This window comes from Leucoraja erinacea, chromosome 1 (genome assembly GCF_028641065.1).
Source record: "Leucoraja erinacea ecotype New England chromosome 1, Leri_hhj_1, whole genome shotgun sequence".
NCBI lineage: Eukaryota > Metazoa > Chordata > Chondrichthyes > Rajiformes > Rajidae > Leucoraja > Leucoraja erinaceus.
The window spans coordinates 84,025,509-84,052,115 of NC_073377.1; the positions used below are offsets into that span (position 1 = coordinate 84,025,509).

The 26,607-nt window shown below is 41.2% G+C and overlaps 1 protein-coding gene across 1 annotated transcript in view; it reads left to right on the forward strand.

Annotated features, from left to right (window-relative positions):
• The window catches only part of LOC129698838 (coiled-coil domain-containing protein 149-like), a 128,029-nt gene extending 105,122 nt beyond the window's left edge, over positions 1–22,907 (forward strand). The window contains exons 10-12 of the mRNA XM_055638158.1: positions 3,506–3,582; positions 14,034–14,135; positions 18,964–22,907. Coding sequence (XP_055494133.1) covers positions 3,506–3,582; positions 14,034–14,135; positions 18,964–19,517 — 733 coding nt within the window. The 3' untranslated portion in view covers positions 19,518–22,907. The remainder of the gene's footprint in view (positions 1–3,505; positions 3,583–14,033; positions 14,136–18,963) is intronic.
• The last annotated feature ends 3,700 nt before the right edge of the window (positions 22,908–26,607 follow it).

Here is a 26,607-nt window from a genome sequence, read left to right on the forward strand (position 1 = left end):
AAGTCAGCATAGATATATGATGGGGAAATCATGCTTCACTAATCTTCTGGAAATTTTTGAGGATGTAACAAGTAGAATGGATAAGGGAAAGCCAGTGGATGTGGTGTATGTGGACTTTCAAAAAGCCTTTGACAAGGTCCCACACACAAGATTGGTGTGCAAAATTAGACCACATGATATTGGGGGTAGGATATTGACATGAATAGAGAATGGTTGGTAGATTGGAAGCAAAGAGCAGGAATTAATGGGTCATTTTCAGAATGGCAGGCAGTAACAAGTGGGGTGCCACAAGACTCGGTGCTGGGGCCCCAGTTATTTACCATATATATTAACGATTTAGACGAGGGAATGTGACATCTCCAAGTTTGCGGATGACACAAAGCTGGGTGGCTGTGTGAGCTGTGATGAGGATGTAATGAGGCTGCAGGATGACTTGGATAGTTGGATGGTGAGCAGATGCATGGCAGATGCAGTATAATGTGGATAAATGTGAGGTTATCCACTTTGGTGGCAAGAACAGGAAGGCAGATTATTATCCGAATGGTGTCAGATTAGGAAAACGGGAAGTGCAATGAGACCTGGGTGTGCTTATACATCAGTCACTGAAAGTAGTCATGCAGGTACAGCAGGCAGTGAAGAAAGTTAATGGCATGTTGGCCTTCATTGCGAGAGGATTTGAATTTAGGAGCAAGGAGGTCCTACTGCAGTTGTACGGGGCCCTGGTGAGACCGCATCTGGAGTATTGTGTGCAATTTTGGTCTCCTAATTTGAGGAAAGAATTATTGCTATTGAGGGAGTGCAGCGTAGGTTCACCAGGTTGATTCCTGGGATGGCGGGACTGACATATGATGAAAGAATGGGTCGACTGGGCTGGTAATCACTGGAATTTAGGATGAGGGGAGATCTCATAGAAACATATAATATCCTTAAAGGATTGAACAGGCAAGATGCAGGAAAAATGTTCCTAATGTTGGGGGAGTCCAGAACCAGGGGTCACAGTTTAAGAATAAGGGGTAGGCCATTTAGGACTGAGATAAGGAAAAACGTTTTCACCCAGACAGTTGTGAATCTGTGGAATTCTCTGCCATAGAAGGCAGTGGAGGCCAATTCACTGGATGTTTTCAAGAGGGAGTTAATTTAGCTCTTAGGGCTAAAGAAATCTAGGGACATGGGGAAAAAGCAGGAACGGGGTACTGATTTTAGATGATCAGACATGATCATATTGAATGCAGTGCTGGCTCAAAGGGCCGAATGGCCTACTACTGCACCTAATTTTCTATGTTTCTTTGTGAACATTGAACTTCCGAATTTCAGGTAGCCTTGACTTTTCTCTTTCCCCTTCCAATCCACCTCTGATACTGCCATATTTGTTCCCTTTCCCATACCCATCCCTCTCCTCCAGCGTGCCCATCTGCCATATTTGACGGTACACAAAATTGCTGGTGAAACTCATGGAGCGAAGGAAATAGGCGACGTTTCGGGCCAAAACCCTTCTTCAGACTGATGGGGAGTGGGGGGGAGAAGGAAGGAAAAAGGGAGGAGGAGGAGCCCGAGGGCGGGGGGATGGGAGGAGACAGCTCGAGGGTTAAGGAAGGGGAGGAGACAGCAAGGGCTAGCAAAATTGGGAGAATTCAACGTTCATGCCAACCGGACGCAAGCAACCCAGGCGGAATATGAGATGCTGTTCCTCCAATTTCCGGTGTTGCTCACTCTGGCAATGGAGGAGACCCATATTTGACTCCCTCTCCATTTTAGTTCATTCATCTACTCCCACATACTTTACCCACAATACTGTATCTCCCTTTTCGCCATCCATCTTTGATTCTTCCTTAATGGTTCCTATTATCACTGATTTCTGATGAGGTTACAATACTTGTAGACCTTGTGCCCCCACTCACCACCTGCCTGTCTCTGACTCCACCCTCATTGTCCTTTCCCCCCACCTGGCTCCATCTGCCTTGTTTGCCAACTATCACCAACTTGCGTCTGTCTCGTAATTCCACTCCCTCTCCCCGCCTGACTCCTTCTGCCCATCATACCTTGCCCCTCCTCAGTCCACCTATCATGTACCAGCCCGTGTATCACTCCTCCACCGCTCCTTTTTTACCAACTAACTTCACTCTCAACTCTCAGTCTGATGCAATGTCTCAACTTGATTTATCGATAATTCCTCCCTTCCGCTCTCCTCACCTTCCCACTGATTCTGCTCAATCCCCTGAATTCCTCTAACAGTTACGTTTTTTTCTCCAGATTCCAGCATCTGCAGTCCCCTGTGCCTCTGTGTTGCAAATTCAATACCCATCTTTCGTTCATCCCTTGGAAAAATATTCAACAGTTTCTGAAACATATTTAATGATAAACATCATCAGCGATTCCTGTAAACATAGAAAATAATATTGGTAAACCAAAATCCATACCAGCGGTAGACAGATCCTTGAGGACAGAAGTATTTGATGTCTGGAGCCGATACTGTTACCTTGCCACTGATTGCAATACCCAGAACATAGTTTATGATATATCATTGTTGATTGTCATGGCCGCAAACCAACTCATTTAAATTATAGTTTGCTGTGCTGGTCTTGTGAACTTGCTCTTCTATGGTACGTAAGTTGATTGCCTGTGAGGAAGGTATGATGAATGTTCTCACTGCAGTCTGAACTCATCCATGACAGTAAGAACTAATATTCATTTATTAATAAATAAATAATAAAGCCCTGTGTTTACAGAATTGTGCATTTTCTTAAGGCAAGATAAACGTGTAAATTTATTCTGAAATATGGGGATTGGGTAGGAACCCTTGAGGGAAAGGTTCAGATATGATCTTATTATATTTGAGGGTGGCAGTGTGGCGTAGCGGTAGAATTGCTGCCTTACAGCACCAGAGACTCGGGTTTGATCCTGACGATGGGCGCTGTCTGTACGTAGTTTGTCCGTTCTTTCACCCTGTGACCTGCATGGGTTTTCACTGGGAGATCCAGTTTCCTCCCACACGCCAAACGCGTACAGGTTTGTAGGCTAATTGGCTTGGTGAAATTGTAAATTGTTTCAAGTATGTGTGGCGTTGTGTTAGTGTGCTAGGATCGCTGGTCAGCGCAGTCTTGGTGGGTTGAAGGGTCTGTGCCTCTAAACTAAACTAAACTAAACATAGAAGAGTACAACACAAGAACAGGCCCTTTGGCCCACAATGTCTACGCTGAAAATGATGCCAAGTCTATCACTTATCTACCTGCACATAACCCAAATCCCTCCATTCCCTGCATATCCACATGGCCTATCCGAAGATCTTAAGTGCCACTAATGCATCTGCTTTAACCACGACCTTGGCAACACCTTCCATATCTTTCAGGCACTCACCACCTTCTGCGTTAAAAAAAAGCTATTGAATGATGGAACAGACTCATGATTTTGGAAGGCAAATTCCAACTTTTATTTCTTGCGTTCTTGTGTTTCTGCTGTAAAGTCAGCATTGTTCACCATGTCTTTGCAATTATTCTCATCTCTGCAGGATTCTAGGCAATCGCGTGGCTGAGTTGGAAAAAAAGCTGAGAACATTGGAAGTTTCTGGTTTGTGGAGTCTTCCAGGTAAGTGCTGGCCATCAGAACCTTACCTGTTCTTCTTCGCGGTTACTTTATTGCAATCATTTCTAGTTTCTTTTAGCATTTATAGACACTGTCTTCGAACAGTTCAGAGGTAAAACTATTTAAAAATATTCTGATCCACTAAAAGCAATTTAGATGCTGCTATGCTAGAGAACCTGACATCTAGGTTAAACATCAGTAGATATTACAGCTGCTCAATTACATTATGTTATTGAAACTGACATTGGAAAATTGCTATGTATGATTTTATCTGCTTATGACAGATAATTATTATTAAATATTTTTATTATAGAAATCTTTTATACTAATAAAATGAAAATGTTTCTGGATTTTTGTTTTTGTCCATTCTGTGTGTTTATGCTTTTGGAAGTATCTGTATTTTACTGTTTGATTCCATACTGTCATCTGCCACCATTATTTTTAAGATCAGGTTTTCTATCTGTAGTACTTTGGAAAGTAAATGATGCATTGCGTTGCACAATACAGGTTGAACACCTGATTGAACACTGATTTTCCGGCACCCTCGGTTCTAGAGCCTGACTGGATTATCCGCTTTTCTGAACCAACAGACGTCACTTGATAATGAAATGACAATACACCCCTGGCCCACTAATGACATCTCTCCTGTGTCTCCACAGCACCATGGAGTGCCAGAAACGTAAATAAAACAAATATAAAATGGAAACTGAATGTGAATGGAATGACCTTGTGACCCATCCCCAGCTCCCACCATCCCCCCCCCGGCCGTTTAGAGCCCATTCTTGACTCGCAAGGTGCACCAGCGACACCCTCTCACCTGCTGCTGTTTATCCACTCCCCACATGACCACCTGCTTCTTCTGTCACTCTGTCCAGCCGACCTCTTCCCCGCCCACCCAACTCAACTCTCACCCCCATTTACTTTTAGAATGTTAATGATCATGTTAGACTATGGGCACAGCACTTACAATGAATGATCCAAGTATCATATACTGGCATTCCAAGCCCTAATCCTGGTGTTGGGTGCCCTTTGCATTGTAATCGAGCAAAACACTGTTGCCTTGGTGTTGTGCTCAAGATTCCAACATCTGCATTTCCTGTGTCTCGTTTGTTAGTAAGAATTCTTCTGGAACATCAATTTTCTCACTGTTCAAGGAAATTAGTATGACGAGCAGCATACAGTCCAGTATCAATGCCCTGAAAATATTTGTTTCTGGGTACATGTATAAGCAAGGTTTTGGAGGGATACGGGCCAAATGCAGGCAAGTGGGACTAGCTTAGATGAGGAATCCTGGTTGCCATGGACGAGTTGGGCTGATGGACCTGTGTCCATGCTGTATTACTCATTGACTCTAAACTCAATTCAGCATCTCTGGGCCACTCCCAGTATTTCTTCAGTGCATCACTGGGCAAAGGAAGAAGGTGATGAGATTTGGATCAACATGTTTCCAGCTAAAACTGGAAACTCTTGAAGATCCTCTGTGAAAAGGGGACTTAAATGAGACCTAATCTTTTCCTCACTTTCTTGGGTTGGTAATTTGTGCAAGTTTTTAATGCAGTTATTGAGCAGATGATTTGCCGAGTCATTTACAAACTGGTGTTCCCAGCATCATTCAAGCGTTTAATATCATGGACCGCTATTCCCATTTCTACTATTGCTATCATCCAGATTGCCTATGGAGATAACATCAACGTGGATGGAGAATGCTTTCGTCTGAGATAATTTGCATGATTTACAGGTGGTCAAGATTAGACTTTTAATTATATTGAAGGCAAGGCAATTTTAATTGGGCAAGACAACTTTAATTGGGCAAGGCAACTTTAATTGGGCAAGGCAACTTTAATTGGGCAAGGCAACTTTAATTGGGCAAGGCAACTTTAATTGGGCAAGGCCACTTTAATTGGGCAAGGCAAAGGCAACTTTAATTGGGCAAGGCAACTTTAAAGGGCAACTTTAATTGGGCAAGGCAACTTTAATTGGGCAAGGCAACTTTAATTGGGCAAGGCCACTTTAATTGGGCAAGGCCACTTTAATTGGGCAAGGCCACTTTAATTGGGCAAGGCCACTTTAATTGGGCAAGGCCACTTTAATTGGGCAAGGCCACTTTAATTGGGCATGGCCACTTTAATTAGGCAAGGCAACTTCAATTAAAGGCCACTGTAATTAGGCAACACAGCTTTAGCATTTCCAAACCAAAGGCAACACAGCTTTAGCATTTCAAAACCAAAGGCAACACAGCTTTAGCATTTCCAAACTATATTTTCAAACCACATTAAGGGCCCTGGCAGGTCAGTAAAACCACTCACAGATTAGTAGACATGTGTTCAGTGTTATTCACAGCTCAAACTGAGAGACATGATCCTCTTGCTCCCCCATCTTTCAGAGACTGACTGAGGCACTCAACACTGCTGGGTTTTATAGTCCCTCTGGAAGGGGCGTGGCCTTCAGGAGGGAGAATCTCAAAAAATTTTAAACACTAATAACTCTTTTATTTTTCATCGATGGGAAAAATCCTCTTGTCCTGCGCAGCGGAAGGGGACTCTGAGTAAGATGGCCAAAAATCACAGCCATAAGTGGCAGCGTTTTTTCCAAAATCAATATACAGAACAACAGGAAGTGGTCAAGATCGGACTTAGTAATATCTATCTATATTACTAAATCTCTGATCTTGACCGCTTTTGGCTGACTGTGCTGCGATTTCCGAGAGAATGCCGTCACCTACGGCCGTCATTTTTGCCCACCTCGCTCAGAGCCCCCCTCCGCCGTATGAGTGTGGAGGATTTTTTCCGTCGGTGAAAAATTAGAGAGATATTAATGTTTTTACAAAATTCCCCATTCTCTCTGCTGCCCCCGCTGTCGGCAGGGGTAGGGACTATAAAACCAGGAAGTGTCGTGCCTCACTCAGTCTCTGCCAGACCCAGGAAGCGAGAGGGTCACGGCTCTCTGAGCTGCGAATAACACCGAACACACGTCTACTCCACGTGAGTCCCCTCGATGCGGCTGTAAAGTGGCTGCAGCCCTTTTTAAAAAGTTTGTGTTCACAAAATGAATTTTGGTTGTCGGGTGTCTGCAGCCCAATTGTTTGCCTCGCCTTTTTTAACAAGTTTGTGTTCACAAAATGAATTTTAGTTGTCAGGTGGCTGCAGCCCAATTGTTTGCCTTGGCTTGGCTATTAAAATCGCTGCAACAGTTGGATGCCAGCCCAAGCATCCTTACGGCCCACAATGTCTATACCAGTCTTCTGCAAACCAGTACCTTCAGCCCGCAACACCCATACTAGGGCAACAGACATTTTCCCCTCGACTGGATAAACATTTTCCCGTCGCATTCCAACCTGCATTTCAGAAGTTTTTAATGTTTTAATCGTTTATTTAAAAATATTAATTGCTTTTCAGTGGGAGACTCTTGCAGCACTTTCCATTGATGATATCACAGTGCCATCTCACAGACATCCAATCACAATGTGATGCCATTTGTATATGAGATCCAATGGGACAGGGATGGGAGATTGCAATCTTCATGTGGTCCGCCCCGTTTCCACGAATGCAATCAACCTGGCGTGCATAATCAAATAAGATCAAATAGAACAAGTTGTCACCCCCTCCCTCTCTACCCCCTCCCTCTCTACCACTCTATCTACCACCCCTACCTCTCTCCCTCTCTACCCCACTCCCTCTCTATGCCCCCCCTCCCTCTCTATGCCCCCCCTCCCACTCTATGCCCTCTCTCTCTACCACCTCTCCCTCTCTACCACCCTCCCTCTCTACCCCCCTCCACCTCTAGGGAGTCTCCCTCTCTATCCCTCCCTCTCCCTCTCTACAACCCTCCCTCTCTCTCCCTCTCTACCACCCCCCTCCCTCTCTATCCCTCTCCCTCTCTACCCCCCCCCCCCTCCCTCCACCCTCCATCTCTACCCCCCTCACCCTCTCCCTCTCTACCTCCTCCCCCTCCCTCTCTACCCCCCTTCCTCTCCCTCTCTAGCCGCGCCTGCTCAATTGAGGGCTATGCGTGTGTGGATAGGAAGGGGGATGGGGGAAAAGGAGCGAATGAATAATAATATAATATCGAGGGGAGGGGGTTAGTGTCTGCGTGTGCGTGGGGGGGGGGTGGTTAGTGTGTGTGTGTGACACCGCAGGCCGCTGCCCCCCTCCCTCCACCTGCAACCGCGTGTTGAGGGGACGGGACACAACGGGTCCAACTTGGTCTAGTATACTATTAAAAGTCTCATCTTGAATGTATGTATACATGTGTGTGTATGCGTGTGTGTGTCTGTGTTTTTCTACTATCGTCAAAAATGCTATGTTGACAATTTTACAGATTACTACTCACATTGAAACCGGTCGACGTAATAAACAGATTCTCTTCACATTTCATACTATATTTCAAAAGTTATTTATCATTGAAATTTAAAAAATACGGCTTTTCAAACAACTCACAGATTCTTCAAGCAGCTTCGAATGACGTCACAATGCCCCCCGGAAAGGGAGGGGCGCGCCGCCCTCTCCAGCTCCCCAATGGTTTTAACTTCATAAACCACTGATTCTTCGCAGGAGGGTGGGGTGGCCTTCACGCTGGAATGTTCTGGAAACCCCCCACCCCCCCCTCCCCTCCTTTGCCTGCCCGCCTGGCCCAGTGGCACTGAAGATGCCGCCTCGCTCGGGTCAGCCCGCGGCCTAGCTCGGGTCGTTGTGCCCACGCCGGCTTGCTTCCTTGTTTGGGTCAGCGCCCGCGGCCTCTGCCTCCCTCCCTCCCTCCCTCCCTCCCTCCCACAGCATCATACGCCCTCCTCACTACACATCCCTCCCTCCCTCCCACACACAGTGTGGTGCTCCCTCCCTCCTTCCCACACACTTCCCATCGCAGACCAAATATGATTTGAAAGTAATACGCCCAACTCTGAACATGGTAAAGGAATTCAATTCCACTTACAGACCAGTTTCTAAAGTTATTCAAGGTCATTTTCCAACTTCACATTCCTGACAACAGCTCAGAAACCATAGATACTTCAATGCACATAGTTCTGAAATTTGCTCTGAACAAGAGAAGGACCCAAATTGCAAATCCATAGTTATCCCTTCCACGTCTTTCTTCATATGAACGTCCTGCCATCCCAGGAATCAGTCTGGTGAACCTTCTCTGTACTCCCTCTACGGCAAGAATGTCTTTCCTCAGATTAGGAGACCAAAACTGTACGCAATACTCCAGGTGTGGTCTCACCAAGACCCTGTACAACTGCAGTAGAACCTCCCTGCTCCTATACTCAAATCCTTTTGCTATGAATGCTAACATGCCATTCGCTTTCTTCACTGCCTGCTGCACCTGCATGTCTACTTTTAATGACTGGTGTACCATGACACCCTGGTCTCGTTGTATCTCCCCCTTTCCTAATCGGCCACCATTCAGATAATAGTCTACTTTCCTGTTTTTGCCACCAAAGTGGATAACCTCACATTTATCCACATTATACTGCATCTGCCATGCATTTGCCCACTCACCCAGCCTATCCAAGTCACCCTGCAGCCTCCTAGCATCCCCCTCACAGCTAACACTGCCCCCCAGCTTCGTGTCATCCGCAAACTTGGAGATGTTGCATTCAATTCCCTCGTCCAAATCATTAATATATATTGTTAATAGCTGGGGTCCCAGCACTGAGCCTTGCAGTACCCCACTAGTCTCTGCCTGCCATTGTGAAAAGGACCCGTTTACTCCTACTCTTTGCTTCTTGTCTGCCAGTCCAGTTCTCTATCCACATCAATACTGAGCCCCCAATACCATGTGCTTTAAGTTTGTAAACTAATCTCTTATGTGGGACCTTGTCAAAAGCCTTTTGAAAGTCCAGATATAACACATCCACTGGTTCTCCCTTATCCACTTTACTAGTTACATCCTCGAAAAATTCTATAAGATTCGTCAGACCTGATTTACCTTTCATAAATCCATGCTGACTTTGTCCAATGATTTCACCACTTTCCAAATGTGCTGCTATCCCATCTTTAATAACTGATTCTAGCAGTTTCCTCACTATCGATGTTAGACTAACTGGTCTGTAATTCCCCGTTTTCTCTCTCCCTCCCTTTTTAAAAAGTGGGGTTACATTAACTACCCTCCAATCCTCAGGAACTACTCCAGAATCTAAAGAGTTTTGAAAAATTATCACTAATGCATCCACTATTTCTGGGGCTACTTCCTTAAGTACTCTGGGATGCAGCCTATCTGGCCCTGGGGATTTATCGGCCTTTTTAATCCATTCAATGTACCTAATACCACTTCCCGGCTAACCTGGATTTCACTCTGTTCCTCCATCTCATTTGACCCCCGGTCCCCCGCTATTGTCGGCAGATTATTTATGTCTACCTTAGTGAAGACAGAACCAAAGTAGTTATTCAATTGGTCTGCCATGTCCTTGTTCCCCATGATCAATTCACCTGTTTCTGACTGCAAGGGACCTACATTTGTTTTAACTAATCTTTTCCTCTTCACATATCTATAAAAACCTTTGCAGTCAGTATTTATGTTCCCTGCCAGTTTTCTTTCATAATCTATTTTCCCTTCTCTATATAGGATAGAGATCCTGTATGTATTTTAGCTACTTTCTCAATCTGCCCTTGCACTTTCAAGTCATTTGAGTGCACATGTACACTTGGATCACTTTTCCTCTGAACTCCATTTAGAATTTGAGAGGTGGCACATTGGTGCAGCGGTAGAATTGCTGCCTTACAGCGCCACGGACCCTGGTTCAATCCTGGCTATGGGTTCTGTCTGTACGGAGTTTTTATGTTCTCCTCGTGACTTGCGTGGGTCTTCTCTGGGAGCTCCGGTTTCCTCCCACATTCCAAAGATGTACAGGTTTGCCGGTTAATTGTCTTTGGGGGTGAAATTGTAAATTGTCTCTTGTGTGTAGGATTGTGCTAGTGTATGGGGATTGCTGGTTGGCTTGGACTCGGTGGGCCAATCGACCTGTTTCCACGTTGTATCTCTAAAGACTAGCAGACTCGCTCCTTTCTACTCCATTGTTAATTTGCGTCCTACTGTGGTGCAGTAATGTTGCCTCAAATGGAAAATGTTTCATTGAATTGCCTCATTACATTGTTACTGAGAGTTGACGGATAATATTTGAGGTCATGGCAGGAATAGTGAGTCTTGCATCGTTAACATTACACATCGTACTGTGTGGTTGTTTAAATAAATCATTTGAATGTTTCTAAGCCTGTGATGTTATGGCACTGTGAGCAAATGATTGTTAGAATGCTGGTGAAGTCAGTTAAGAATTAGTGGAAATTGTGTGAAACAAATCTCTTAAATGTCAAACGTATTAATTAATTTTCATTAATGCAGTTTTTCTTCCTCTTTCCTTAAATTAATGGCCATTTTTTTCTTTCCTTGCTACCCTACAGGTCTGAGCTACAATATCTCTGTGGGATTAGGGAGTAGGTTTTGCATGTGCTATTCTAATTGAAACATGGCATGTATTAACGTTAATTGTTGAATTCCATTATTGACATTAAAAATGTGCCTTAAAACTGAACCTCAAAATGCAGCACTGCACACAGTATTAAAATGATCGGTTTCATTACACCATCTCAGTCATGCATTTATAAATGAACATTTTGCTGTATGAATTAATCCAGATTATACCAAGTAGATTTACATGTTATGAATAAATTAAATATTAGATGTCAATACTTTATTTTCCCCACTCTAAACGTTAAATTGTACAATGAAGATTGCAAGCAGTCCTCATTGAGTTAGTCATCAATAGAAAATCTTGAAGGCACACTCCAGATATTCTCATGCCTGACTACCTATCTAGCTGACTAATACACAACACTTTCAAAACCATGTGAGGAGGAGGAGGAGAATGAAATGAGTAATAGATAAGAAGGATAATTTGCAGTTGTTGGAATCTTGGAGTGCACCTTCTTTCCTCCCCCTCCCCCTCCCCTACTTTGCATGATATTCCTTTGCTAATTTCATTAGTTGGAAAACTGCAATATACAACTAAATAAAATTCCCAATTGGGAAAACAGTGATAAAATAATAATATCATAAAATTATCTCAGTAATAATGCTATTTACCTTAATTAGCCAAACTTTCAGGATTAGAATACACTTTATGATGCTTGTATTATTGTTTAATCCAGGTGTTTCAATGATCTGGAAACCAACAAATGCTTATAGTGTACTTTGGATATGAGTTTAATCTGTGATTCCAAACCTCTGGCATACTTTTACAGCCAGATACATTCTGAGTGCTGATAAATGAAACTCACTTGAATATTCAATTTGCGGTTGTTATTTACCTGTCGGACCCCGTGCTATAAACAACAATTTAATAAAATTGAAGGTAGACAAAAATGCTGCAGAAACTCAGCGGGTGAGACAGCATCAATGGAGCGAAGGAATAGGCGACGACGTTTCGGGTCGAGACCCTTCTTCAGACTTTTGTTGGGGGGTGGGGGGGGGGGGTGGGGCTGGAAAAAGAAAGGAAGAGGCAGAGACAGTAGGCTTGTGGGAGAGCTGGGGAGGGGAAGGAGGGAGAAAGCAAGCAGTACCTGAAATTGGAGGTCAATGTTCATACCGCCAAGCGAAATATGAGGTGCTGTTCCTCCAATTTGCGGTGGGCCTCACTCTGGTAATGGAGGAGGCCCAGGACAGAATGGTTGGATTCGGAATGGGAGGGGGAATTGAAGTGCTGAGCCACCGGGGGATCAGGTTGGTTATTGCGAATAGAGCTGAGGTGTTGGGCGAAGCGATCATCAAGCCTGCGCTCACCGATGTAGAGCAGTTGACACCTGGAACAGCAGATGCAGTAGATGAGGATGGAGGAGGTGCAGGTGAACCTCTGCCTCGCCTGGAAAGACTGCTTAGGTCCTTGGATGGAGTCGAGAGGTGAGGTAAAGCGACAAGTGTCGCATTTCCTGCGGTTGCAAGGGAGAGTACCAGCAGAGGGGTGGTTTGGGTGGGAAGGGACAAATTGACCAGGGAGTTACGGAGGGAACGGTCTCTGTGAAAAGCAGAAAGGGGGAGGAGATTTGAAGATGTGGCCAGTGGTGGGATCACGTTGGAGGTGGCAAAAATGTCGGAGGATTATATGTTGTATGCGACGGCTGGTAGGGTGGAAGGTGAGGAAAAAGGGTCTTTGTCCTTGTTATTAGTAGGGGATGGGGAGTGAGAGCGGAACAGAGGGATATAGAGAGACCCTGGTGAGAGCCTCATCTATAATAGAAGAGGGGAACCCCCGTTCCCTAATGAATGAGGACATCTCCGATGCCCTGGTCTGGAACACCTCATCCTGGGTGCAGATGCGGCGTAGATAGATGGAGGAATTGGGAGTAGGGGATGGAGTCCTTACAGGAAACAGGGTGGAGAGAAGTGTAGTCCATATAGCCATGAGAGAGTGGGTTTGCAGTAGATGTCGGTCAGTAGTCTGTTACCTGCGATGGAGATGATGAGGTCTAGAAATGGTAAGGAGATGTTGGAAATGGTCCAGGTGAATTTGAGTGCCGGATGGAAGTTAGTGGTGAAATGGATGAAGTCAGTGAGTTCTGCATGGGTGCAGGAGGTAGCACCAATGCAGTTGTCAATGTAGCAGAGGTAGAGTTCGGGGATAAGGCCACGGTACGCCTCGAACAGGGATTGTTCGACGTACCCTACAAAGAGGCAGGGATAACTGGGGGCCATACGCGTGCACATAGCTACACCTTGGATTTGGAGGAAATGGGAGGAGTCAAAGAAAAAGTTGTTGAGGGTAAGGACCAGCTCTGCTAAGCAGAGGAGAGTATTAGTAGACGGGGATATGGAAACATAGAAACATAGAAAATAGGTGCAGGAGTAGGCCATACGGCCCTTCGAGCCTGCACCGCCATTCAATGTGATCAATACGATATGAACCAACCTGATCTCCCGGTGGCTCAGTACTTCAACTCCCCCTCCCATTCCGAATCCGACCTTTCTGCCCTGGGCCTCCTCCATTGCCCGAGTGAGGCCCATCGCAAATTGGAGGAACAGTACCTCATATTTTGCTTGGGTAGTTTACACCCCAGCGGTATGAACATTGACTTCTCCAATTTCAGATAGTCCTTGCTTTCTCTCTCCTTTCCCTCCACTTCCCAGCTCTCCCACAAGCCTACTGTCTCCACCTCTTTCCCCCATTCCCCCCCCCCCCCCCCCCCCCCCCCTTTCACACTGATGTGTGAAGAAGGGTCTCGACACGAAACATCACCTATTCCTTCACTCCATAGATGCTGCCTCACCCCGCTGGGTTTCTCCAACATTTTTGTCTATCTTTGATTTTTCCAGCATCTGCAATTCTTTCTTAAACATTTAATAAAATTGATTTCAGTTACATTATTTGATTGGCCAGATATGAAATTGCTGTAATTTGTGGTAAGAATTTAATTATCAGTAGATAAACTGCAACATTTTAAGCGTTTCACAATTTTTGCTGACAACAGGAGGGAGAGAGACTATAACATTGACTGATGCTTCTATGCCTGAAGATGTAGAACAAAAATCACAGATGTTTGAGATCACTGAATCACACATGCAGCAGAATGGTAAGTTAATTAAATGGTAGAAATAAAAACATAGCATTTCGTTATTTCATGTGTAACTTTTTTTAATGTTTTTGTAGGTGCCAAACTCATAAGTTTTCGCTTATTTAAATACATCAAGTACAATTATACCAGCATATTTCATTCATAACTATTGATTATTCTTTGGATTGCAATACAGAGTAGCGAGAATGTGGTATAATCATAAAGTTATAAGGAATAGTAGAATTAGGCCGTTCAGCCCATCAATTCTACTCTGCCATTCAATCATGCGTGATCTATCTTTCCCTCCCAACCCCATTCTCCTGCATTCTCCAACATTACCCCTGACACCTGTACTAATCAAGAATTTATCTATCTCTGCCTTAAAAAATATCCACTGACAGCCTCCACAGCCTTCTGTGGCAAAGAATTCCACTGATTCACCATCTAAATAATGGGAGGAGCATTGATGTTAGTCGAGGCATTAAGCCCTGATGCATTTAATAGGAGGCTTAACATATACATTGAGCATTGAGTATAGAAGTTGGGATGTAATGTTAAAATTGTACAAGGCATTGGTGAGGCCAATTCTGGAGTATGGTGTACAATTTTTGGTCGCCTAATTATAGGAAGGATGTCAACAAAATAGAGAGAGTACAGAGGAGATTTACTAGAATGTTGCCTGGGTTTCAGCAACTAAGTTACAGAGAAAGGTTGAACAAGTTAGGGCTTTATTCTTTGGAGCGCAGAAGGTTAAGGGGGGACGATAGAGGTTTTTAAAATGATGAGAGGGATAGACAGAGTTGACGTGGAAAAGCTTTTCCCACTGAGAGTAGGGAAGATTCAAACAAGGGGACATGACATGAGAATTAAGGGACTGAAGTTTAGGGGTAACATGAGGGGGAACTTCTTTACTCAGAGAGTGGTAGCTGTGTGGAATGAGCTTCCAGTGAAGGTGGTGGAGGCAGGTTCGTTTTTATCATTTAAAAATAAATTGGATAGTTATATGGATGGGAAGGGAATGGAGGGTTATGGTCTGAGCGCAGGTATATGGGACTAGGGGAGATTATGTGTTCGGCACGGACTAGAAGGGTCGAGATGGCCTGTTTCCGTGCTGTAATTGTTATATGGTTATACATAAGGGGAAAGGAATAGAGAAATGAGGTAAGTTGGGAGTGGGAGGAAGTTCCTGCATTTTAAAAATGAGCCACAGGGCGAGCTTAAACACGATGGATTATAGGCATTCATTTTCCAGTCATATCAAAAAACAATTTGCAGGATAAAACTACTGCATACTGCTTTAAATAGTTATGTACTAAGCAAAATTTTATTTTATAATTGCATTGTCATGGCAATAATATTATTAAGGATATGAAAACAAAAATAACTACATAAATCTATTTCCGGTAAACCCCTCGTCTATATCGATATTTGTGATCATAAACCACAGTGCTCACAATGTTTTCCAGTTGTTGCATAGCTGCTTGCCATCTATAACCAATAATGACAACCCAATACTTCCCCAAATTAACTTGCCAGTCCCAAGGATTGTTACCTTTTCTAACAAATTTCTATCTGGAGTATTAATAAATACTTTTTGAAAATCAATTATAAAGAGTATCAACCAGATTGGCCTTGTGCACTTGCTTGCTCAAGCAAATCAATTGGGTTTACAACATTGGACCATGTTTTCCTCAAATGATGTTGACCATTTCATATTAAACCCCTATTCTCTGGGTGATCGTAAATTCCATCCCTCATAGCAGATGTCAAAGTGATAAATCTATTACTTGACAGGTTTTATCCGTTCCTTTATATTTGGACCACACGAGCCTTTCCCTGCCAGATTGAAAATGACCCCAATCTAAAAGAGCTATTGAACTAACAAGCCTTAGCCCAACATGATAAATCTGACATTTTCCCCAGGACCCTTGGATGAACTATATCTTGCAGCATATTTAACCTAAAATTCTTTAATCCCGATTTAGATCAGTTCCACTCTTACTTTTACTGAATCAATTTCAGCAAAATTGTTGTCACCTTAGCATTACCTTCAGTAATAAAAACATTGCAATTTACCCATTCAGCAACTTAGCCACATCCTGATACTGGTATCTAACCTGCCATGCTAAATCTCTCAAAGGGCCAACATTTTAAAATCATTTTCTGGGTTTGAACACAACTGAGAAAGTGTTATCATCGCTGCCCAAAATCCTTTCTCCAGAACCTTTTTCAGCATCTTTACTTCTGGCTTAATTATCTCCCCTGTCCATCTTCATTGGAGTTACTTCATGCAATTTATTTTCTTATGATGTCTCACATTATTTAGCTCTTCAGAATTCTTGCATTTTTCACAATCTTGCAAACTAAACTAAACTCATTTTTATATGAGATGTATTAACATACACATAAATAAACATTCCACTGTTTCTGTTTTGACATATAACAATTATTCTCTTATTCATAATACAATCTGGTACACTAATATATTTTAGCTATCCACAAGATCATGTATCATCCTAGAGTCGTTGTTAAAGACTAAATCCAAAAAAATATTCTCCCTATCATTGTCCGTATCATCTTGTATTGAGAACCAGTGTTAATGACCACATCAATAAAGGTCATCTACTGAGTGGTTGGATAATTGAGAATCTCTCTGACAATAGCTCCACGCACATTTCCTGCCTTTCAATACGCACCATCCTTTTGATCTTTGGTCAAGTTATTAAAGGCACCAACTTTGAATCAACTTTCCGATTCAGATTGTTCATGCTTACTTGACTGATCCAATTCAGAATCCCCTACATATCTGACTGAAGAGAATCTGTTAGATCCAGCCATTGTTTGTGGGATACATAAGCACCCATTGCTGTGTCCACATGTAAATCTAAAACTTGCATTGTAGACTTTTAAGAAGTTCCTTCATGCCTCATGTGGTTTTTCCCTAATTACATTGCCTTGTTCTGTGAAATTAGAACACAAAGATTTTACTATTTCCATCAATAACACCATTCCTAAAGGGACTGCATGCAATGTTAGCTATTTTATACCTTCCTCTTAATTCAGCTCAAATGCCTCTAAATTGCCGTTTCCAAATTCAGAGGCAAACATGATGAAACATATTGCATTGGTTCATTTCCTCTCATTACACTTAAAAACCATGGTCCCCTGCATTCAGAGTTTCTAGCCTTATATTTAAGGGGCTGTCCCACTTTGGCGACCTAATTGGCGAGTTTGCCCTCGATTCATACTCGCAGCAAGGTCGACACGAGGTCGTAGGAGGTCTTCGTAACTCTCCTTCATGCTCGAGAGTGGTCTCTGCGTACTTGAGGCCTCAGCTAGGTTCCGGCGGTTTTTTCAATATGTTAAAAAATGCCTGCGAGTAAAAAAAGGGTCGCCATGGAAAGAATCGATACTTTTTTTACTCGTAGGTTTAGTCATAGTAGGTCAGCATGTTAGTCGTAGGTAATCCAGGGTAGTCGAAGGTAGTCGTAGATGGTCTTCATCATAGTCGAAGGGAGGTTGAAGGGACGTCAAAGTAGATCAAATGAGGTCGTCTTCACTCTCCGCTATTCGGTGTGCAATTTTCCCGAAGTTAGTCGTAGCTAGTTGTAGCTAGTCTTCAACATAGTCGAAGGAGGTCTTCAACATGTCATTTTTTCAAACTCTTCTAAACTCGCCAATTAGGTCGCCCAAGTGGGACAGCCCCTTAAAGATAACCATTCTACATTATTTGTCTATGCACTTAAGCAAGAAGGTTTTAAGTAATTTGAAAAGGTGTTTAGTCTTGGAAACGTTTTCTTAATTTGTTTTCAAAAAGTGTATTAAATTGTAATATTAAAATATGATAATTTGGGTACTTTTTCATTTATTTATTTGCTTTTTGGAACATATTGGGAAATAAATCAATAAATTGAATCAGGACTAAACTGGAAACCAGCAGGGCTGGTGGCATTTGTGGGGAGAGAAAAATTAAAGTTTCAGATCTAAGATCGATAATCAAAACTCAATAGCATTCCAAATGAACGGTTATGGACCTGAAATATTGATTTTGCTTTATAAATGTAACACAAACTATTTATGATAATCTGACTATCTATGTATCTTTGCAGACTCTGTTACTGAATGAATATATGATGTAAAATAGCATTATGCAAACTTATTATTGACTAATTTGGCACAATTAGAATTGGTTTTTTTTTAACTATGATAAGTAATGAATTAAAAACAAATATATATAAAGCTAAAGGTGTGTAGTATAGACAACTGGGGCAGTAGGGAGCAGGAGCCTAAATGACATGGGACCAATCAATTGCCCCTGTGATGAACTTTGAAAATTAGAATCAGACCCAGCACCACAACAGGTTAGAATCAGGCAATAAATGATTTAAACTCAGAGGAAATAAGCTTGAAATGCAGTAGCCAGTGTTAATCTGGGGGACACTCTAAAAATTGGGTGCTGAGATGGAATTGGACCACAATTGGAAAAAGAGCTGGTCAAAAGACATGAACAAGGAAGGTGATGAGTCATAAGTGGGAGTTACAGTACGTCATCCCTAAAAGTGAGTGGGACCGACTAAGGTCCTAATGGAGACTCCCAACCAGGTTGACAGAGAGAGGGTTACAGAAAAGGCAATGCCTGTTAGGTACATTAAACAGTATTCTTAACAGCTAGAATTTGTTCATTTTTACTTATCATTCGGCTTACAATAAATATATTGTGGATACATAATATTTTAATTTCCAAAGCAGATGTTTATCGTTGGTCCATTTCTCTTTGTGCTCCCATAGTTTCAATTTTCATGTTACACATTGTTCTTTTGATACAAAGTAATTTGTCAATATACAGATCAAATAAAAGATCAAGAGACTCTGCCTCAGTCTTCAACACGGGAGATGACATCTATAGGATTTGAAGAAATGCAAGTGGAACAAACTAATAATTGTGGAAGTCCAGTGGTTTTGCCTTTTGAAACAGATGCCCAAATAGATATTTATTCTTCAATATCCCAACCTCACTCTGGAAATGAAGTAACACAAATGACTGAAAAGTTGGATACTACCGAGTTAAGCGATGCCCGTGACAAAATAAGTGCTTCTGAAAGGCAGATTATGGCAAAATCTCAGATTCACAATGCTGTTTCATCTGTATTCAATTTCCCAGTAGCCAGTCCAGAATCAGCCAATCAAACTGATTCTGAGTGTGACCAGTGGATTGAAAATAACACAATTAATGAACCATCGCATGCTGTTGAAAGCGACATAACATGTGTGTCATTAAACATGACTCCCATAAGAAATTCAGATTCGCAACTGCGCAACCTGCTGAGCACAGATCCACAGACAACATTTGAGCTTGGTGAAGAAAATACTGAAGAAAATCATGAAGCATATGTGGCATAATTTACATTTGGTTTATTTCTCGAGTTTAAAGACTATGATAAAACTTTTAAACGGTTCGAGACCAACAAGAAAGAATAATTCCCTTGAAATCAGTACACCAACTCTTTTCATGCTGAATGTGGTGTGAGAGTTTCTACATTGTATGCTGTGGTCTGAATTACGTTAAGTCAAGAGGCAACAGTGTTTATTTCCCATACACAACAAATATAAACCGGAACAATTAAACTATTACTAGTTATAACTTTACAGATATGTTAAACGCATCAATGACAACTGTAAATAGAAAACAAATTATCAGTTATTCTAAGTAAACTAGCCCACAACAGTGCAAAACCTAAAGTACATGTTACCTCTTCCCATTACTGTAAAAGCAGAGTTAGAATCATTGTCGAAAAACAACGATAATTAAAACCTGTTGGAAAAAAAAAAAATTAGCATTGAGTATAAGACGTTGGTGAGACCGCATTTAGAATATTGTGTTCCGTTCTGGGCACCATGTTATAGGAAATATATTGTCAAGCTTGAAAGGGTTCAGAAAAGATTTACGAGGATATTGCCAGGAATAGAGGGGGTGAGCTATAGGAAGAGGTTGAGTAGACTGGATCTCTATTCCATGGAGCGCAGGATGATGAGAGAAGAGATCTTATAGAGGTGTACAAAATCATGAGAGGAATAGATTGGGTAGATGCATAGAGTCTTTTGCCCAGAATCGGGGAATCGAGGACCAGAGGACATAGGTTCAAGGTGAAGGGGGAAAAGATTTAATAGGAATACAAGGGTAACTTTTTCACACAAAGGGTGGTGGGTGTATGGAACAAGCAGCCAGGGGAGGTAGTTGATGCTGGGACTATCCCATTGTTTAAGAAACAATTAGACAGGTACATGGATAGGACAGGTTTGGAGGGATATGGACCAAGCGCAGGCAAGTGTTGGCCGGTGTGGGCGAGTTGGGCTGAACGGCCTGTTTCCACACTATGACTATGGGTGTTCATCAAAACAATTTCCTGAATTCTTACTCAAGTGTTTCAATTTATGGCACATTTTTTTCTTCTTCTTTCAATATAACAGAGGAGTCATGTTTACCTTATTCTATACTGAAAGCCTAAAGCAACCTGCAGATAAAGTTACCCAGTTTTCTAGTAGTCATCGAGTCATACAGCACAGAAAGAGGCCCTACGGCCCAACTCGTCCATGTCCACCAAAATGCTCCTTCTGAATAAGTCACATTTGCCTGTATTTGGCTCGTATTCCTCTAAACCTTTCCTCTAAACCATGGCTTTTAAAAGTTGTTATAGTACCTAACTCTGGCAACTCGTTCCAGATACTCACCACACATTCATGTGAACAAAGTTGCCCCTCAGATTCCGATTAAATCTATCCCCTCTTTGCCTTAACCCAATGCCCCCTAGTTCTTGATTCCCCTACTGTGGGGAAAAAGACTGTGTATTCAACCTGTCTACACCTTTATACACCTATATAAGGTCACCCTATCACCTCTTATGCTCCAAGGAATAAAGTCCTAACCTGCCCAACCACCTCAAGATGGAGTGTGCTATTTATTCTATTCCATTGCACAGTTTTTCCTGGGTACAAGATTGTTCACAGCCTCTTGCTCCAAAGACACAATTTTCAAATGGCTACAGTATGCGTTGTACATTCCTTCCAGATGTGGTTCTATTGACTTCAGTAGAAGCAGAGTCCAACAAGCAAACACTACTTTGTTGTAGACTTAGCTGAACAACCCAGATCCGAATTTCTGCTCCTTACAACTATTTTATTCTGAGTGACTGGCACTGTCAAGAAATCTAAGTGGCACTTTGCCATAACAATTACGGCTATTAAGAGGAATTGTAATTTGATAAATTGGTTAATGGATTGTGAATGGGACCTTTCCTTGAACCATTTCCCATAAAGCACCAAATTTGCTTTTTCTGTACACAGATTCTGTCTAACCTGTTGTGCATTTTCAACCACTTCTGTTTCTGATTTGCATTAAATTATATTTTAATTTTTACTATGAATAACTTCTACTTATTGGAAGGCAGCAGCTCACAACTCCCATATGTAAAAGTTGTATTATTCATGAGTTAAAAACATGAGTTTTGCACTATACATAGGTTGTCTCATTTTAAAAGAAACAGGCATCAATCAGCAGGAGAAAAAGGTGGTGTTATTGTCGCATATTGCATTAATAAGTCCAAGCATATTTCATCTTGAGAATTTGTCCATTATGTTAATATGAATTATGTATTTGTTTTATTAATTATTTTTACTAATTAACATGGATGTCTTTCCAAAGGATATGATCCATAGATGCTATATGCGAGGATTTATAGCAAGCATATGAATAGTGGGAATATGTCATTAACTTACTCATTTATAGGGGCAAGCGAGGGCAAGGTGGAGAAGTAGAGGTAGCTATCAATTGCCTTAATGCAGAGAATCAGCAAACAAGCCCATCACTCTATTTGGATCAGTAATTTTAGGTAATGTTACTGATGGTATTCTGTTTTCATGGGACTCCAAGAATTATTGAGGTTCAATATTTGTAAGTGCTTTTAAAAATAATAATTGTGAGAGTAACTGGACAACCACTCTAAGGACAGCTCCAGTCAGGTAAAGGTACAGCAATTGCATTTCAAAGATTACTTTCAATCCCATTGACTGAATTATCAAATGTAATTACAATTTACTTTGGCTCCAAGTCATTCAATTTCCACCTTGCAGCTAAATTAAGAGCAGCACTCCACGAGATTGTGGTTTGGCTGAAAAGAACTATAACTTTTGATTGAATCTGAGAGGAATATTGGTCTGAGTAAATGAATAAGCTTCCATGTTATTTTATGTGTTGTTTATAACTTTATTGGTGACAGGAATTATCTTGTGTCAGAATATTTATTATTTTCTTCAATTTGTGGTGTATTTGATGGCCTACAAAACAAGAAAAGACTGCTATTATTTTACTTGGAACTTGATTGAATGAAGTTGTATTATTGGCTACATGTCTTCATCAACTCGTATAGAAAAAAAATGTTTTCAATCAACTCAAATTGAACAGCTGAATTCGCTTCCTAATATTTCTATCTCAAAATAAGGACCATCTCTGTGGGGAAAATATATTTGCAAAATAGATTATTATCACTTAGAGTTCTTAAGTTTAGTTACTGAAAATTGTGATGAACAGCTTATCACATTGTGAATTGCCTAAAACCCTTTCTATTGTCATGTAATATTGGAACAAAATATTTTTATATTTTAATCTTTAATTATTTAAGTTAAAATAATAAATATTATAAATATGCCAAATGTCACTGGTATCATGCCTTTCCATAAATGATCTGCTCAATTTAGAACCCATTTAGAGGTACAATAAATCCTTGTTATAACAGACCATAGTGGGGGAATGGTGTCCATTTATGCCGATTGTCCGCTATAACCGAGTAAAGTATTATTGTTGTATATGTAGTAGAACCAAACAACTGCAGTTGCTGGTTAATACACAAAAGGATACAAACTGCTGGAGTAACTCAGCAAGTCAGACAGCATCTCTGGAGAACATGGATAGGCAACTTTACGGGTCGAGACCCTTCTTCAAACTCTCGGTCCAGAATCCAGGCCTGCTAGCGGCTGGGGGAGAGGTGAGTATCAGCAGAGTCAATGGTCACACCCCACAGGTGACCTGATTGCAGGTAAGGGTTGGCGATAGCGGCAGCTGGCACGGCTTGGAAGCAGCCGAGGAAGCTGTGTGGGCCGGCAGTGGCAGCAGGAGGTCTGGGCAGGAAGCCTGGGCTGTGAACGAGACAGGGCGGTGTAGGCAGTGAGGTGGGCTGCGCGAGCTGGGGGCGGAGTCGGCAGCCATCAGTAGGTCAGTCCACTATAACTGGAATCCATTATATAGAAGTCCATTAAAATGAGGGTTTACTGTTATTTTGTTATTTTATCAATGCTATTTTGTTTTCTATTGCTTTTATTATTTTTATATTTCGTTGTTCTTGCATTGCTTCTTCACAGCTTTTTAATGACCAAGTCCAACATAATGACTGTATGCACGAGACAGTTTGGAATTTTAGAATGGTAAATTCTTTGGTGTGCATCATTTCTCAGCTTATTTTATTTGAGGGCTGTAATGATTATCGGAATTATCATTTAGCTAAGGGTTCATAATAGTAACAAGTGGTACCTAGAGAGAATTAAATCATTTCTTTATTCTTTAAGTAGTAGATTACTTTCAGTTGAAGGAATGAGAAGGATTGCACTCATCCAAAAAATGTTTATTGACCAACACTCAATTGGATGAAATACATTTTAACCCTGTGTTATTGGTGGCATTCTGTTTTCATTGCACTCCATGATTTATTGAGTTTCAATATTTGTAAGTGCTTTTAAAAATAATAATTTTTGAATTTCTAAAAAGCCAACTTTACCATGATTTTCCATAATCAAACCCTTTTCCCCCCTTAAATCTACATGCAAGGGAATTCTGGTTGTATTGTGGGCAGAAGAGAAAGGGTTGTTTTAAAGATGGATCTTGCATTGTTTAATAAAGTATCATTTTATAAGTATCAAAAGAAGAGATTGCCTTGTCAATTTCCAAAGTAAATCTCTAAAGTGGGCTTCAATTGTGTACTGACAGCCTGTGAATGAATGTTGTCCTCGGTAAACTGTATAAATTCTGTGTTTATATATATTTTTTCAACATAAATTTCGTAAGAGCAAACTGGATTCTGTATCTTAGATTTTTGGGAGTAATTGGAGAATGCAGAAAGATGGAATTTCTGTGATCCGAACTGTCGTAATGTTGTATATCCCTGTCTTTTAATGTTTTAATATATGAGAGCACATCATACTAATCCCGGCAGGTGGGACTAGTGTAGCTGGGACATGTTGGCCGGTGTGGGCAAGTTGGGCCGAAGGTCCTGTTTCCACACTGTATAACTCTATGACTATGACATTACTTGCAGATGTACACGGGATTGGACATATGAATTTCCTGTGCATTTTTTCCCACTTCCTTTGTCATTACATTTGACATATGGCCCTCCAATGGGTCTGTTACATTAATGATTCATATTTTTTAATTTGCCGTTTCTTGTCTTGCCCCATGTTGATTTCAGCTGCTACATAACTATATTTTATGTTTTGTTAAAAGGGGAAATTATCTGTTTCTCCTCCAGGTGGTGTTTTATTGTGAGATATGAATCCAAAGCTACTGGAAGCTCCAGATTATAATTATTTTTCATGCCTAGCCATTCGATTGTCATTATTCTATTAAGTTTAATTGGATTTCTGCCAGTTTTATAATGTCAATGAGTTAAATACTGAACTGTCAGGTGAATTGCATCTGTATATCTTCCAGTCCATGCCGCTGATTTTTATTCTACTGACCACCACTTATTATTTAATCAATATCACTAAAGCAGTATGCTGGTCTTGCATTGACTTTTGCATGCAAATTTCCTGGGAAATATTGTTATGTAAATGCATTCTTCTTTTGTTCTGCTTTTTCTCTGCTCTGTTTCCTGTCCAAAGCCCTGGTGTGGCCAATTTGCATGTGATGTCACACTGACTTCTGCTATCAGATGGAATGCAGTGCCCGTATTAATAACATCTACATTTTTGCACAATGTAAAATAACATGGGAGCCTTCAAAATGTCAGAAGAGGAAAAATATTTATATTGAAAACGCGTACAAGTTGATATGTTGATATGTTTAACAGAACTAGCAATGGAATTTTTGAGATGAAAATAAAGCATTCTTGGAGTTAGATCTTGCCAGTGCATACTTATACTTCCAATGAAGCTTAGATAGTGGTTTAACATGTAGTCTATGTTCAAATTCAAAGCCCTGAATGTAAATAGTATTTTGGAATGTTGCAGATTCCAAGCTCAGGAATAGTTTCTCCATTTCCATTTTTTTGTTGGAAGATTTACAACAAAAATGTGTAAAATATGACATTTGTTACTATATGTATTCTGGGAAGGTATATATTTGTTTTTTTTAAATGCTGGAAATTCTTTTATTCAGAAAAATCAATGGCTTAGTCATTTCTGAATGTTGGCAGTGTTGAATGTTATCTTTCACCTGCTAAAAGCTTTATATTTCTTTTGTGGCTTCCAGCTCTGCAAAACCAATAATTTATATGTATTTCAACTTGTATGTCGTAATGTTACACAACTCTTTTGTCTATTTCTACATAAATTAGAAATTGTCATTTCTTCCTAGGCTACATTTGGTTGATTTTTGGATAGATTAATCTCAAAGAGCAGAAATGCAAGAAGTGAAGATTTTAGTCAGCTGGGCTTGAATGGAAAAATGTGCATATAACTGCTTCCAAGTTTTCTTTTTTAATTGATGCAATCTGTGATGCAATCTAACTCGCAATTTTAGTAATTTAATTAAAACCAAAAACCATTATAGTAATGACGTTTTAAGAAATTAATTAAGGATTTAATTTCCTTCGAAAAGAACGTTGATGTTGCGATCTTTATCCCTTTCACCACACTCACATGGTTCCTCGAGCTAAGCCAGATTGATACCTTTGGCCCTCTTATGATTACAATCACATTTTGTCATTATGGTAGAACATAATGGGAGCAATTTTCCTCAGTACTTGACCTGCCCACCTACTCATATGGAATTTAAGCAGGATATTAGGCCGGTACCTTCACAGACGAAAATTCCAAGTCACCCAATTTTCTAGTTGTCATAGAGTCATATTCCATGGAAACAGGCCAACTTGCCCATGCCACCAAGATGTTCCATCCCAACTGCCCGCACTTGGTCCATACCCCTCTAAACCCTTACCATCCATGTACCTTTCCAAATGTCACCAGTCACTAAACTCAGGCCATTCTGTACATCTGCATACAGATCCGGAGTAACGGACGACCTGTCTCGGGTGTATACAGCTGGTTCCGTGCACCAATCCGTAAGTTCAATCAAAAAGGAATCTCACAAAATTCCACTTTTTCACCACCTTGTTGCAACTAATGTGAGTGATGCAGCCTGCAGGAATGGGAATTTGGACAGGGAACAGAAAATGTCAAAAGAACAGTACTTGTGTAAACATAAGATAAAGTTTACCAGATG